The sequence below is a fragment of the Apteryx rowi genome, unplaced genomic scaffold, assembly GCF_003343035.1.
Source record: "Apteryx rowi isolate R43461 unplaced genomic scaffold, aptRow1 scaffold_62, whole genome shotgun sequence".
In the NCBI taxonomy this organism is placed as follows: domain Eukaryota; kingdom Metazoa; phylum Chordata; class Aves; order Apterygiformes; family Apterygidae; genus Apteryx; species Apteryx rowi.
The window spans coordinates 1,298,186-1,314,000 of NW_020450894.1; the positions used below are offsets into that span (position 1 = coordinate 1,298,186).

The 15,815-nt window shown below is 41.6% G+C and overlaps 1 protein-coding gene across 1 annotated transcript; it reads right to left on the reverse strand.

The window, feature by feature from the left end:
* Positions 1-10,198: 10,198 nt before the first annotated feature.
* Positions 10,199-14,095, reverse strand: TMEM213 (transmembrane protein 213). Its single transcript, XM_026083964.1, has 3 exons — positions 14,014-14,095; positions 11,611-11,676; positions 10,199-10,368 (listed from the first exon to the last, which is right to left on the reverse strand). Exons 1-3 carry the CDS (start codon positions 14,093-14,095, stop codon positions 10,199-10,201), a joined length of 318 nt encoding a protein of 105 aa, XP_025939749.1.
* Positions 14,096-15,815: the final 1,720 nt, after the last annotated feature.

The following is a 15,815-nucleotide window of genomic DNA, read 5'->3' on the forward strand; positions in this document are numbered from 1 at the left end:
AAATCTATATACTTCTGCATGCCCCTGTGCATGAGCTCTTTTGCTAATTTTTATTGCCCTATTAAAAGAAAAAAAAAAACCTTTTTTTTCTAAATTTTAAAGTATCCTGAATTCAAAGCATCTGTTGATGAATCTACCAGTTACCAAAACTGATCCGATGAGAAGTTGCTACAGGCACAGAAAACTGTGTTACAAGCACTTATGTTTATTTCCCTGACTAAATCATCTGATTCATGGAATCTTCAAGCTCTTATGTTTCTTCACAGTCTCCCTTGACATTTGTGTTTAGTCTGTGTTGGTTTGGCATACAGAAGAAACTGGCAAGATAAGAGCTAAGTAATTGGGGTTTGTTGGTTTGCTTTTCCTTTCCTTTCCTAGGGGCCAAAATGTTGACCTCTAGCCTACTTCTTGGTTATCTCTGGAACTAAGTGAAATTTTGCAATTCTTTCTCTACATTCAATTTGAAAAGTGGGTCACACTTCATTACTATGAAATATTCTCTGTTCCCATGTAACACACATGGTCCTGTCAGTGACTGTGGGCATGTGTTTCAGGAAAGAGAACTTTGATTTTAGAGGGATTCAGTTGCATAGATACTGGACTCAGGAGACTAAATTTGTGCACTTTTCAGCAGCAAGAGGAAATTCACTGACCTTTTGTAATGTACTGTACTTACCAGGGTTTGGGACCTGCTTGGTTGGAGAGTAGCCACATCTCACAAGGTGTATATATTAGCCCTGCACCCTTCGGAAAGGGTACACCAACATCATATGTCTTTATGCACATACATAAATTAATAGATTGATTACCTAAAAGTGCATGCCCTTACTAACTGTTGAAATCAGTGCCTTTGAAATTAGACCGCTGACACCAGGGTTACACAATTATCTTAGAAAGAGACTGTTTATTCAGATCTTAACTTCCTCAAGTACCAAAACAGCTGGGGCTCTGTTGTATGTTAATTCATGGCTTGAAAGCACATTAGATGGATTGCACAAAGAAGCCAGTGTATATTCAAGCCCAACTGAAGTCATCAGTCGTGTGATGTGGATGGCACTAGGCAGCTGAACTAATTTTTAACTATCTTACCATCACCCATCTTCATCTTTTCCAGCTTAACAAGACCCTCTCATTTTTCAACTCCAGGAAAAAATGGGCATTTTCCAGTCCATGCCTTATCTAGCAATTTTTCTCCATTAACAGGTGCCAGTCTTTGAAAAAAGCGTATCTTGGCTATGAGCTTTGAAGTGGCAGAATGAAGACCACTTGTGACTTTGAGGTGGGAACATGTTGTGAGCCATATTTTTGCACCAGCAAAGAAATAAACATCTTCAAAAAAAAAATTCCAAAAAATGGCACCTGTAGGTGTTTTCTGAATATGGACACAAACCTGAGAGCTGGTTAAAAGAAAAACAGTGACATCTGATTGTCAGAAGACAAAGGGCAGCAACCAGGTCTCCAGGATTACCTATAACAGTGCACTAAAAAGAAACGTATAAAATCTTGGGGAACTCCCCCTGCGCCCTCCAAGCTGATTGCATAACATAACCTCTCTTTTGCACAGTCCTTCACCACTAACAGTGCTGGTCTGTACAAGTGAGGAACATCTCTCATTAGTAGGACTCCCAAAAGCAGTTCCCCAAGGTTGTAGAGCTCCTCCAGAACTGTTTAGAGGTATCTAGAGAAAAATAGCAAATTTAAAGTGCTTAAACATGGAGATATGAATTCAGTTCCCTTAGGTGGTGGGGCATCTTTTCTCTCTGTTACATTTTTATTAAAAATGAAAAAAAAAAAAAAGCCTGGGGACATATGCTACTGTCATCACTGTGCTGCTGTTCATATATTCCAATATTTGTAGGTTCTAAATGCTGAGGAAGGGGAAATTAGGAAAGAAAATGCTCGACAATGCTGACGAAGACTATAGTTTTCCCATGTTTTGGCATGAGTTTGACTGCTTGAAGAGTCTGTTATCTCTACGGAGAGTGTCATATGAAATGAAGCTTATGTCAGAAGTAGTAAGGTAAAAATGCTGTTCCAGCTGATATGCTCCTTGTGTGTACTCAGATCTCCTGTCTTTAAATGCTGAAAAAGTGCACCCTGAGAGTAAGAAGCTTGAGAAGCAAAAATCATATGGAGTTGCATTGCCTTTTTTTAAAGAGACTCTCCCAGAGTAGAACTGGAGTCCTGTGAATCCTGTTGAAGACTGACAGATAAAAAAGTTACATTAGTGCTATAAAAATATGCATTTCTCTGCCCTTCATAGTTTGTAGATCTAGAATATTTTTTCTTGCTTTTGTGTTTTTTTGATACATTTTTCACATTGAAAATGTTTTTTGTTTGTTTTTTTTTTTTCTTTTGTAATGGCCACTCCTGTCTAGTTTTGAGTAGTTCTTACTCCATAACTTGAGGTTTATGTTTAGGCTGTTACATCTTATTGCCTTAATCAGAATAAAATGTTGGCACATTTGAACAAATATTCTGAAGATTCTTTGAAATGGATGCTCATCCTGCACGGACCTTTGACATGGTGGCTTTCAGTTTCACTTACAGTAGTCCTGTTATTATCATATGTAAAGTAGGCAAAGTGAAATGGGAATTAAGAGAGCAGAAGAAAGATTGAAGGATGAAAATTACATCATTTTGTATTTCCAGTTATGTTCTAGTATATACAGTTCCTATGGAGTGCTGTGTCATGATCCTGTAAACACTTCTCTTTTCTTCCTAAGGCTTCTCAGAGTTGGTTTTCTCATCCGGGCTGTTTATTTGACTGCTTTAGTGCTGTGTATGATTTAAAAGCAGTAGCTGGAGATTGCTTTGTGTTTCAGGGAAAACCTCTTCATATTCAAGAAAAAAATAAATGCAGTGTTATATTCAGCAATGCCCTACCCTCTTTTGGTCCTGAAACGCAGAACCAAATGAAATGTGACAAAAGAAACAGGAATTTAAAAAATTGCAATAATAATAAATCAGGAAGCTTTTATCCTTGGATTTGAGGAAATAAGAGACAAAACTGTGAATTAGCCACTGTCAGTAGTACTTCAACACAGTTGCCAAATACAAAATTGATGAAATTCTATGAAATACAGGTGATTCAGGCATACATAAACAAACCCATGAACTAATTATAGGATTTATTAATCTATGCAGTCCTGGATAAAATTGTCTCAGGTAAGTAGCCTTACATTTTGCATGTAACACTTCTTATCAAGCATTTCCATGGATGAGTTTAGTCCTCGTGACAGTTTCTTTCCCTGGGCTTGATGGATGGTTTTAACAGGAGCACTCCAGATATTTGAGATTAAAAGTGAGGAATTTCCCATTCAGAGGATTTCTAGATGCACTGTCAAGTATTTACATTATTGCTACATTCTGCTATACTCTGCTGCGATGTGGACGAAATTTGCTAGGGGCTGGAAGTCACATGCTTGCTTTTGCAGAGAGTATGGTAGAACTGCAAAAATTCAAGAAAAGTTGTTTGTCGCTTCCAGCAGACCACATCACTGACACAGCATTGCCTCACAGTAATCACATTTCTGCCTGGGAGCAAAGAATACTGTTTCCTGTAGCATTGTACTTAAGAAGCTCTTAACACTAGTGCCAATGAGCATTGTTTAGTCCTCTTTATTTAAGGATGAACTAACAACTCTTAGCTAACATTGTCACACAACATCTGTACAAGAGCATTTAGTATAGATCAGCTGAAGCATGGTAACTTCTTCATATATCAAAGCCCAAAGGGTTGCCACACTAGAACTGAATGTTTTTGAAGTGGTCTGATTTAAATGCATGGTATGTAGAAATACCGTGAAGGGAACACAGCCTTGCAAAGAGATTGCTTTGTGGATATCTCCCTTCTCTTTAGTCGTTCAGACAAAGCAACCAGAGCTGTGGAGGCCTGAAGAAGTACTGTTCATCCTGCTCCAGAAAGTCACATTTAAAAAAGATTTTGGCTGCATGTTTAATAATGTGATCTGGAAACTCCAGACTAGGAAAGGTTGCTGTCCCTGTGACTCACCAATCAGTTTGTTCAGAGCACTTGTTTTATCTTTATGATTAGATAAACCAAAGAAACTGGAAAAGCCACTGATAAAGTATATTAATATTAAAAAGTCATCAGAGAAGAGGCAGAGTTTATAGAACTATGAGCAGCTGGGGAGTGATTTGATTTAAAATGCCATTTCTGTCTCTAGAGGGAAGAGAAGAAAAGGAGAGGACAGAACTTCTGGATTGTTGCAACCAATACTGGGTACAGCTATGGGCAGGGAATGAAGGGAAGAAATGTAGCATACTGTTTAAATAGAGAATACTAAAGGTAAAGCTGAAATGGGTAGATGGGTTAGAAGATATGGCTACCAAAGAGCATAGAGGCAGCAGAAAGTTTAATGGGGATCCAGGGATTAGGATTAGGGAAACATCTTCTATGTTTGTCTTAGAAATAAAATCACTCACATGGAATAGCTGCTATGTGCCTCACTATGTTTAAGGTGGTGCTCAAACTTTTAGTAGTGAATATAAAGTTTATTGAAAATAAGATCAGTGGAGGGAGAGGAGCAGGGGGAACAGGAGTGATTGTAATGGGAAAAGTTGAAGCAAAAAGCCATTGAAAAGTATTATTGCCTAAAACTATCAATAATCCTCAAAGGATTCATTTCAAAATGCCTAGGGGAAGAGCTGCTGCAAGAGAGGTGTTACTCTGTTTCTGAAGGGTGCTGTACTTCACCTGTTGGCTCAGGATGGGATGGAAGGATTGATGTGTGTGCTGTGCTTTTATCTTCACTTTTATCTTTTATCTGCCGCTGCAAGACAGAACTGGACTAGAGGGGCCTTTGATGCCGTTTTGTTGCAACAGCGTGCGAGAGATCTGTATGGCCTGTGGCATCTTCATCCAAGTTAGGTTATAAACTGCCCCAGGCTGTTTTGGTTCTCTGAAGCGGAAAACCAAGTTGTGCATGGGAACTTTGGAGACACACAAATGGAGGGTTTTGGGACGGACACAATTTGAGGGGTGTTTGTTTAGTTAACACTCTCTCCAAAATACCAATGTCCTGCAGGTTCATGTAGAGAAGACATGACTTTTTTACTGACAGTGGCAGAGGGAGAAAATGAAGGTTTCACAATTAGCTTAGCTCCTTAGCTTTTAGAGCTAAAGGCACCATAACGAGCAGTGTGAGAGGTTTGGAACAGAGCTTTATTTTAGTGATCACAGAGGCTGGAGGGGCATCTCTTACTTTCCCCTGTGAATGCAGAGGCTTTGTTTTTTGGAAGAAGCAGCCAGTTGGGGGGGGGGGGGAGAGTAGGGTATCAGCAGCTTATAGCAGTCCTTTAGATGATTATTCTTGATGGGTGAGCTGCAAAATGGTTAACTGATGTGTCTATAAATTTCATACCCATGAAGTACACAGGAAAAGTTTGCATGTCTATTAGAGCTGTATTTTTTCCAAGCTTTTTGGAGACATGGGAGATGATATTGCAGTTTACCCTGTGTTTGTTTCCAGAAAGCTATTACAAAATAGGAGTTGGAAGTTCTTTGAAAAGTGTGTGTTTGATTCTGGCATGGAAATCTGCAATGAGCTTTGAATTCTACAGCAGATCCTAATACCACTGATACCACAAAATAAGATCCTGAGCATAATGATCAGAGAGGATGGTTGCTTCCCAGGAATGCCTATATTTCATTCCTTTGCTGTAATCAATTACAGTAATTTCCTGAAATCCTAATATTTGTAATGGCTTTAACAAACCTTCTAAGAAGTCCCAGTACAGAGCACCTTTTTTTTATGAAGTTAACCTCTATCTTTTCTCTGCAAGTCTCATGTGAGTAGGAAGCTCTGATGCTTGCCAGTTTTCATCCCCCTGGTGATTTTGTAAAGTGTAATCATTGTAAAGTGCATTTGCTTAATATGTAGCTCATTCACTAAAACCCCAAGGATAGAGGCAGTGAGTAATGTGAGTCATTACCACAGCAATGGTATCTAAAAAGATGAAGAGTCATACATTAAGTACCAATCAATTTAGTTGTAAATTAAGTATTTAAAAAATCCCTATTTAGATGTGGTTGGTATTATTTCAGGGCAAATTAAAGTAGTTACCCTGGAATCTGGTGCTGCTCCTAATGTTCATCTGTTCTGGCATCAGTTACGTGTTCCCTGCAGCTTTATTTGTCTATCGAGATACTTGTAGACTATCAGCTTTCCTGGTTGCCTTCTCTGTTTCCCTTTCCAGACACTACATACTTTCTTGCCTGAAATTCAGAAATTTGTCCAGAAAATATGAAGACATGTTCTAGCTTAATCAGCAATGTTAAGATTCAAACTGTTGTCTTTCAGTCGCATTTATTTTTATTCAGCCATCCAGGTTTTAAGCATTTTTGCCTTTATTTATAATAAATCCTATTAACTAGACTAGATTTCTTTTCCATCTTCTTGCTAGTAAGGTATTTTTTGGTGCAAGTGTGTATAGTACATTAGCCAGTCAAATTTTAAATGACTGGAGTGTTAAGGTTTCCATCTTCATTTTGAGAGGGTATTTTGCAGCTTAATAGGTGGTATGATCCATCATCTGCATATTTACGTGCATTCTTTGAGAGCCTAAACTGGCTGAATGCTACAGCAGGACACAACAATGTGTGGCAGCCTGAGGGGACAGCAGATTTAATACAGGTGAAATGATGTATGCACGCTGATAAATCAGGAGTTATGTTTTGCTTCCAGGCTTTTCTGTGGAAGTGAAATTAGCTGGCTTCGTAAATTACAATGGAAAAAAATTTTTTTTTTTTTTTTTTTTTTTTTGCTAAATGGGCTGAATGTATTTTTGTTAGCATAGCTCCCCTGAAGTCAACAGAACTGGGCAGCATTACACTAGTTGGGGATCTTCTGTTAGGTGTATTTTAATGACTGTCATTGGTATTAGGAACATGAGAAAATACACACATTAATACACCAATAATAGTCTGTGGCTTTTGATCATGGACTTCATTTATAAGATATTGTTCTATAGAGTCCTCTTTATTTGTGCATGAAAACCAGACCACAGCCTTCTGAAGTGACTTGATTTGTCTTAAAATAGGGATATAAAATGCAGACTGTACTACTGTGTGTTCCCCGTCTAATAATATTCCAGGAAACGTAACAGCAGACCACAAATAATCTTTAGATTACATTTGGGTATGCTGATTTTTATTGTACAGGGGGTACGAATAATCCAGTTCTGCATATTAATGTTTGTCTGTCTTTATACTAATTTCTCATGTCTTTTGGACACAACTTTTTAATTCAGCACTTTCTGTAACTGTTGACAGGCCCCTGAAACACTGAAGAGGCCAGTTAGCTGTTTCTTTTCCTTTTGCACCATGCATTGTTTTGCACTGTACTTGTGATTGCTCACCATGCCTAGAACCAGTATAACACATAGCACGTACCTCAGACACTCTGTGTTTTTAAAATAAGATTTTATTGTTTTGTACTGTATTGCATAGGAACAGGTAAGATGTTTACGTTGGTAGCCTATGACCTTCCGGGATACTACCACTTCATTTGAAGATCCCAGAACACACTGAAAGTAGTAGTATGTTTGGGAAATCATTACAGGGCTACTTTTTATCAGTGACCTCATCTACTTTGTTGTAGGTCAAATAACTTGAAAGGAAAATGCTACAGATCAAACTTGGCAATGTCAAGTATCAAAGGGGTTGGTACAGTAAGCAAACAAAACTGTTATACCAGATTAGAAGTTTACAGATCAGTGGTCTAGAAAAAGTATGCATTTTACAGCAGCAATGATCTATAAGATATTCCTTTTCTATACCTGACTGTGCTAAGGCTTGGTAGTCACCCTTAAATAGAGGTATACAAAACCACGGGGGTGTTACACTATATCAAAAGCCATGATTCTTACACCCACACCCAGTTTGGTTGAGCTGAGAATACCTGAAGTAAGCTGTGAGAAGTAAAACTTGAGGATTAAACTACTACATTCCCTGAAGGTAGCTGCACACAAGCAGACTATTTTGGAAAGAACGATAAGCAAACTGTGCTTTTAAAGGCAGGTTTTAGGAAGCCAAAAGAAGTTGCCCAGTTATTATGGGGTAAGTTTGCAGGTGTTGTGCTGGGCTATAGGACAGCTAGAGCTTGGGTCATGTGTTTACAACTCTTTAGTTTCGAATAGATTTAGTTTCCATGACTGCATTCTTGCGCTCATGGCCTTAGCCAAGGAAATGAGAAAACTGTAAAACATATCCCCTCAAAAATCAAAACTGATGCCATATCCAGCAGTCACTTCTGGTTCCCAACCAGGAGAACAATTTTTATAAAACTGGAGAACTTCACATTACTTTCAGACCAATGCACATTTTCCACTATTAAAAATAATAAATCAGGAAAAAAAAGTTGTATGTAGCTATAAGATTTGTTGTCCATCAGTAATTGCAGCAGTCAATTGTCAACTCACTATTCTGTCAATCAACACCAACAATAAAATGTAGAATCCTTTGTTCTTGTAAGTTTGTACATGAGCAAGTTTATATATTTTTTGTGGAAAGTAGTAGTTGGCTGGTCCAACACTGAGATTTGTCTTGTGAATGTTACTTTTGTTTTATCATTCTAAGTTGAAATGTTGAGATTTTTTTCTTAATTGAGCAATGTTTTGTGATTGTTTGCTAGTAGCATTATTGTGCATGTAAAAGCAAAACAAAAAAATCACACAATAAAAATGCCACAAAAGAGTTAAGCCCTTCCCTTTCAAAACTTTCTTTCCTAATGCTAGCATCTCAGCTCAGCATTTTCCCTCCATAAGAGTTTCTGTGTGAGGTGATATTAATGATTGGGAAGGGTGTCATTCTCTGTGTCCAGCTTTACCCATTACTACAGTTAGAATTGTTCCTGCTCTAGGTGATAATGGGTGACCATCCATCAATTTGAGATGGCACAAAATTGTCCTTTCGGCCCTGATCAAAGTGCCTGGTTGTGCCAGGATTAATTTGAAGGGTTTCGATTGATTTGTATGTCTCCTAAATGGGAGAGTTATACATTAATAAACAGAGATGAGCCTTTAATAATATTTAATAAATACAAATCTCTAATAGAGCTTTCTTTGGCTTAAGAATGACTTTTTATGGTTCATTTCAGTTGGTCTCTAGCAGGTTTGCTTATCCAATGTATGTCTAGATGGGTTTAATACTGATTCATTGTTTTAATAATGGATAGAAGTCAAACTAGCGCAACTTCCCTGTATCAGACAATTTCATTGCAGTGGGATAAACCCCTCTCCATGAATATTTCTCATTTGAAATGTTTCTAACAATTTGGATATGGTAATTCCTTGGAAATATAAGTTTTATCAATATAAATTAGGATTAAACTTGTCAGTTTGAATCTTTCCATCAATGCAAAGAACAGTGTTTATCAGCATCTTACATAAATAGGAGCAGCTTTGTGCATGAATTGGATACACTGGTTTAAACCAGCTCGCTGCAGTTCAGCAGGTGCAAGCTGAATAAATACAACCAATGTTAAATTCCTACAAAAGAGTCCACTTACAAATTACACTAGAATAACTAGATCTAATTTAAAACCAGCCCAAACAAGGCTCCTTCTTAAGCCTCCATAGCAGAGTTTTCACTGGTATCAGTAAACAGGCTTTAAAACACAGTTTAATGAGTGAAAACAACTCAGTATAATCAATGAGTTAGATCAGTTTACTCATGTAACCAGGCTCATAGCTTAGGCTCAGGTTTGCATGCTTAGTAATGGATATCGTAACATAGATCCTGCAGAAATTAGGTCTATTTGCCCACTTTCTAATTCAATGCCAAAGGTCATGTGCTGGGTTGCCTTAAGGCAGTCTAATGTAGACTGGTAACTGGTGATTCAATGTCCAGTTGCTGCTGGCACACTCACAGCAAGCACACTCAATTACACACTGAATGAGGGCTGTATTACACCATCTTATTACGAGGACTCAGGGAAAAGAAGGTTTTCTCTGCACAGTGGCATGTACTGTAGTGGCTTGCAGGGACTGAAGTCTGCTCCACAGACACTGGCAGTTCTGACCTGCTGGGGAGGAGGAAGCCTCGCTTAGATCTGGTCTTTCTTAGTTAAAGGTATGTGACTGTTCTTTTTTGGTCCTTAGCGATTGAAATGCTTTGTTGGTCTGTCTGCACCTTGCTGCTCCGGGGTGCTGCTGCATGCTGGCTTGCCCTGCTTCAGGCTACCAAATACTTGGGTTCGTCAGGCTGGAGTTTCATAAGCTTGTCCACACAGAGCAGGATGAGAGTCAGAAACCAGAGGCTCCAGCCAACGGCAGCTGCAATCCATCCATAATCATCCATACCCGTCGGGCAACATACAGCAGCTTGCGTGCAGAAGTTCGCTCCTGGTGGCAAAGAAAGGGAAGTGAGCTGATGCAATGCTAGATACATAACAGGCTTTTCTTTGCTGGAAGGCAGATGAGAAAGTGACTTCCCTGTCTGCTCTGTGGCCTGTCACTCTGCCTTTGCATCTTTCCCCTAAGCCTGATTCTTACTTTGGGAGATAGCAAATTCAGCTTCATCTGTGTGTCTTCAAGATTGGTCATGTCTGGCATCCCTGGCTGGCCAAACACCTGAGCTGGTCTGCTCATCACTGCCCACCATTACTGAAATCTTTTAAAACACCTAGTTGGCATCTGCTCAGGCAATTTTAGGAATGGAATGTGATGAAAGTGGCTACTTACAATTAAAAATAAATGTAGGGTAGAGAAAGAGTGTTTCATGTGAGAGAATAAGAGGATCTTGAAAAGAAACAGCTTCAGCAGGATTTCTAATATTTTAGGCACCCAATACCACTGTTGCCAATGGCAGCAGTGGCTGTTCCGTGCTAGGCTGTGAACTGTGCCTTCCTCGTGTTTTGCAGTAGTTACCCATACCACAAGTGGGGTTCCCTGCTTTCCATGGTTAAAACCAAAACAAATTTTAACTATGACTTTTTTTTTCTTGCATCGTTTGCATCTTTTTTGTTGTTCAAGTTTCTAAAGTCAGTTAAGGAATTAGGTCATTAGTTGTGCCTGTTGCCCAGGCACTGTAAAGAGCAATTCGTTCCACAGCAGAAGATAAATGTCTTGCATGTGCCTAGGGAAGGGAGAGGGGATACCTGTCTCCTCTATCTATGTCATGCTTTGAGGTGGCATACTTCCCTTGGTACACACATTCTGGGAAGTGCTGGCCCTTGTGGGTGTTTGGCGCTTGAGATGGGGGATGACTCTGGGAGGGCTGGTGGGATCTCAGATTACTTAAGGTTGGCTGTTTGAGGAAGGCCTAGTGGGTGGAGGAGAGCGGTGCTCCTGGGAGTCGCCATTGTGCATATGGATGTCTGGCCTGGCAGGGAACACTAGGATATGCAAACTGACTGAGCTATGAATTAGTCTATTCAAAACTATAAATCCATCTGTATGTACCTTGGATATACTGGGCATATCAATAGAGGAGTTTTAAAAATGCATTCTAGTGTTTCACCCACAACAGAAACTTTCAGTTAAGTGCATGATAATGGGTAAATCTTTTCCAGAGCAGCCTCTCAATGAGCTGTGTAGTCTCGTTACCTGGCTTTATCATGGTTGTAATGACTTCAGAAGACTTACTAAGGCACTGTGGTTCATATTCGGTCGTAGGCTTAGAGCTTGTTGAAACATTGGAGCCTTCTTCAGCTCGGGAAAAAGCACAAGAGAAAAGGCAAAATGTATTAGAAAGGCAAAACCAGGTATTGACATGGAAAGCTAAAAGCTGTGGGCCTTGCAGGGATCAGTATGGCAGCCTGGTGGAAAACAGCTTGGAGAAAAAAAGTTCCCACTCCCAAATGTTGTGGCATCAAGGCAAGCTTCCCTCACCCCACTGCTGTCAACAGGGGCTTAAAGAGAACTGCGCTGGCATCAGCCATAACAAGTGGTTAAATCATTGTGCCTTTGCTTGAGTATAACCCTGGTGCGAGCCATTTGCTTAGAGCCCACATTAGCCACCCTCCTTTCCAAGGGAGCTCCCAGTCTACATGGGCAGAATGAGCAAGGACTGAAATGAGAGAAAGCATCCAGTGGCACAGGGAGATCCATGATCAGTGAGCTGTAAATCCACCTCTTTTTGTCAGAAAAATCCCCATGACTTCCAAGGTGAAAAGGAAGCTGGCAGAGCTGAGAACTGAGCCTACCAGTGCTGCATCTCAGCAAATTCACCGCAGTACCTTTGTGAAGCCTAACCTCACAGGTAGGAGGTTAAACCAGCCTAATTCTTGGCCTTGTTGAAGTTCAGGCTAAGCTGTATCTGACACTGTTCTGGTTTGGTTCCATGAACCTGATCACATTGGAAAACACAGCCTATAAAAATAGGTAAGCTTATGGGAGAGGGAATTCAACAAAGCTGGGGGTCTTCAACAGAGGAGACTGTTCGAATTCCTAGCCAGAATTGGAGCATGCTTGCACTCCTGCACGGCACTGCAGCTGGGCTCCAGCCATCTAAATTGGTATGTAGTGTCACAGGCCAAAGCCTCCTAATGACTGCCACTCCCACCAGCTTCAACGTGCACCTCAGAGCTGCAGGATCATGTGCAAGGACAGCTGAGGGATCACTGGGCGGGAAAAGTGCAGGCTGCTAAGGTCCCAGGGAGTATGCAGAGGGCATTAACAACACCTTGCCCTCTGCTGCAGAAGGAATGGAGATGAATAGCTAGTCCTGTGCCACTAAGAGCACCTGTTTGAGTTCAACCAGGTAGAAGATCCATATGCTGAAACTGTCCCCTGCAGGGACATCAGAATAACACAGCCTGGAGAGACTACAGAAGTCAGGGCTCCTGCTGAATGCAAACGGAGAGACTCTGACTGTTCTTGTTCCAGAGACCAAGCAGAGGCTATGAGAGAAAGCCATTTTCAAACAAACCATCACTCTCAGCTGCGACCTGGGAGTGTAATAGAGACAGAAATTCAGTTCCAGCTTGATTTCACTGAAGTCTTCAAAACAAATCATCCAGGTTTAGTTTCAGCTCAGGATAACAAAACAGTACAGGACCTTTGAACAACCTTTTGATTTGAGTAATAGTAAATAATCTGATGTTGTCTGGCGAGAGATGTCCCCCTTGGGGTTACCTGCTGTTGTTCAGATTTCCATTTTGAGCTGATTGTGTGTCAGCAAGATGTGATCTTTTCTTACTGTTGCTGTCACGCTGGGAGTGGGTTCCCACGCAGCCTGCTTTAGGGAAGGTTATGAATACTTCTCATTCCTCTTTCTATCTCAGCTAGGATTTGCTGTTTGACCTTGCCCAAGTCCATTCAGTGTGAGCTTATATTTCTTTTCTGGGTTAATAAATACCTCACAGGAGCACTGGGAAGAATCATTAAAAACCATGCAAAATTGTGCCTGACCTGTGGAGGAAAGTGCTGTGGAACAGAGTCTTAGTTCATGTTTATAGATTTTGCAGCCCAAAGAACAGACTGTCAAAGCAAACCCATCTTGAAAAGTCTGGCAGTTCTCAACTGGTGCTGATATACAAGTGCAGGCATTGTCCTGATTGGAAAAGAACAGCTCACGGGTCTCGTTTACATTTTGTTTTTAGGCAGCCTCTCTAATTAAGAAGGTAGTAAAGCCAGGTTTTCTGCAAAAAGTGCCTAAGAGGAGCTAAACCAGATTACACGGAACCTCTTGGGTGGTATTTCAAAATGGTCCCTGCCTCAGCTAGCATGTGGAAGCCAAGAAACTGGTCTGTGACTGTGATCTCCTGTCTCCTTGTAATTCAGTAGAGCAAATTGCAGCTCAATCACATCTATAGTTGATCTGTAAATCCCTGGCAAAACCAAGTCTCTTCAGAAAGATGGTGTGATTGATCACATTAAGTAATTCTCACTAACATCAGTCAATTCCAGCTCTTTATACTTCTTAGATGAGACAAGGGAGCCTACCTTGTTTTTAAAGAACAAATTACTGTCAACAAGCAATATATTTAGGTAGAAAGAAGAGCGGGGGAAAAGACAGGGTACAGGGGTATAAGAGAAGAGAAATACCTGCTGAAGAAGAATACGGGAGAGCAGTGGTGAACAAGAGCACGGCAAAGGCTGCCCAGGGCTCGCTGATGAAATGCTTCATGCCAGGGGTCCAGGTCCCACCTGAGAGGCTGTGTGGATCAGTTCGTTGTTGTGGCAGCTCTGGTTCAGTGGATCCTCAATAAACTTGGAAGCTGGGTGTTCAGGGTGGAGGGTGGAGCAAGAAGCTTCCTGCTGCCAGGACACCTTGAACTTTCCTATCACAACAGGGTGATGAAAGAGCAGGGCTTTGACCACAACAGCCTGGCCACATGGCAGGCTCCAGCAGGAGGTGGATACCAACACTGAGGCAGGTGGAGGTCCCCTGAAGGGCAACCCTGAAGATTTCTGCCCAGGATCTACTGCAGCCTGAGAGAGGAAAAGCCTCCTGGAGCCAGTGTTTCCTGGCAGGGCCCTGGGTGGCTGCTCTCTGCTGCATTTCTGTTTGATCTGATGTAGATGGTCTGAAAGAGCTGGGTAAGAAGCAGAGGATGGGGGTAGAGAATTTGTCTCTCAGTTTTGCTCTGATTTTGCATGATTGCTGGCTTTGCCCCCCACCCCACCCCCACCCCTGGCTGCCCAGCAGGGATGCCGTGCGCTTTTTTGGAAGGGCATTCAGGCGACAAAGAAGCAGTCTTTGATTAGGCTGGTATAGCAGCTGCTGAGTTAACACAGGATATGGGTACTTGTCCACCAAGAAATGGGCTGAAACCAGTTGATTCATGTAGGCCACTGGCAGGCTGATTCATGTAGGCCACAGCAGCAACGACTGCTTTTCCTTAATGATCTGTGTTCAGTTATGGATTGGGATCAATTAAAGCTACAGGCCTTTCCATGTAGGAGAAGCTGTCACTGTTGTTATTATGCCAGCACGGTTATCTCAGTGCTGCTCCCTCACCTATGTGCAATGCGGTGACAGCAGCATGTGTTTTTCTCGTGCTGCAGTTACGCCACCTCTGCCATGGCACAGGCAAAGCCAATAGCTGCTGCTTTCTGCCAGCATGGTGCTCTCTGCAAACCAGGAGGGTTGCTGGCAAAGTGGTATGAGCCACTAGGTAGGAAGTTTTCCACAGTGCTAGCTGGAAAAGCTACACTATTGAAATGCCTGTGAAGTTGGCCTGGGCTGAGAGGTGCTGCGGAGTGGTGCAGTTCCCTAAGCTGTTGGCTCTCCTTGTCTCTACCTTTTACCTACTGTGATGTCCTTGTTAAAGAAAACTTTAGAAGGGAAAGCAGGCAGGAAACTCTTGGGAGAGCTGGTTTCAGCAAGGAGCAGATTGCTGGTCCACTCAGCTGTGATCACATGTGACTTCAGGTGCTCACGTGAAAATGAAGCTGTCTGGGGCTCGTTCAGGCAGTGCAGATGCTCCTGTGAGAGTGCCGTGCATGGGGGGCAAGTGGGAAGGCTTCTGGGGCAGCACACTCAAATACAGTGGGCACTATCTTAATATCTTCTCTTTCACCCCCTCTTCCCCCTCCCCCCCCACTGGTGAAATCCGTAGGGAGCGGCATAACAGACTGACTTACCCATGGGAAGTGTAATGAACTGCAATGGGGCGCTGCAAAAAACCTATGAGGTTTTTGTTTGTTTTTCCTTTGTTTAAAGAAAAGCTCTAGAGAAAAACCTATGAAGGCCTAGCCCTGGCGGTTCTGTGGGGGGGAAAGTGCTGGGACAAGCATGGAGTTAGAGGGGCAACAGGGACTGCGTTTTCTCCAAGGCAGCGTTCCAGGCTCTTCCGTGCAGCGCAACGCCCTGCTGTGCCGAGGTGGCTCTGGGTGCCCTTGCA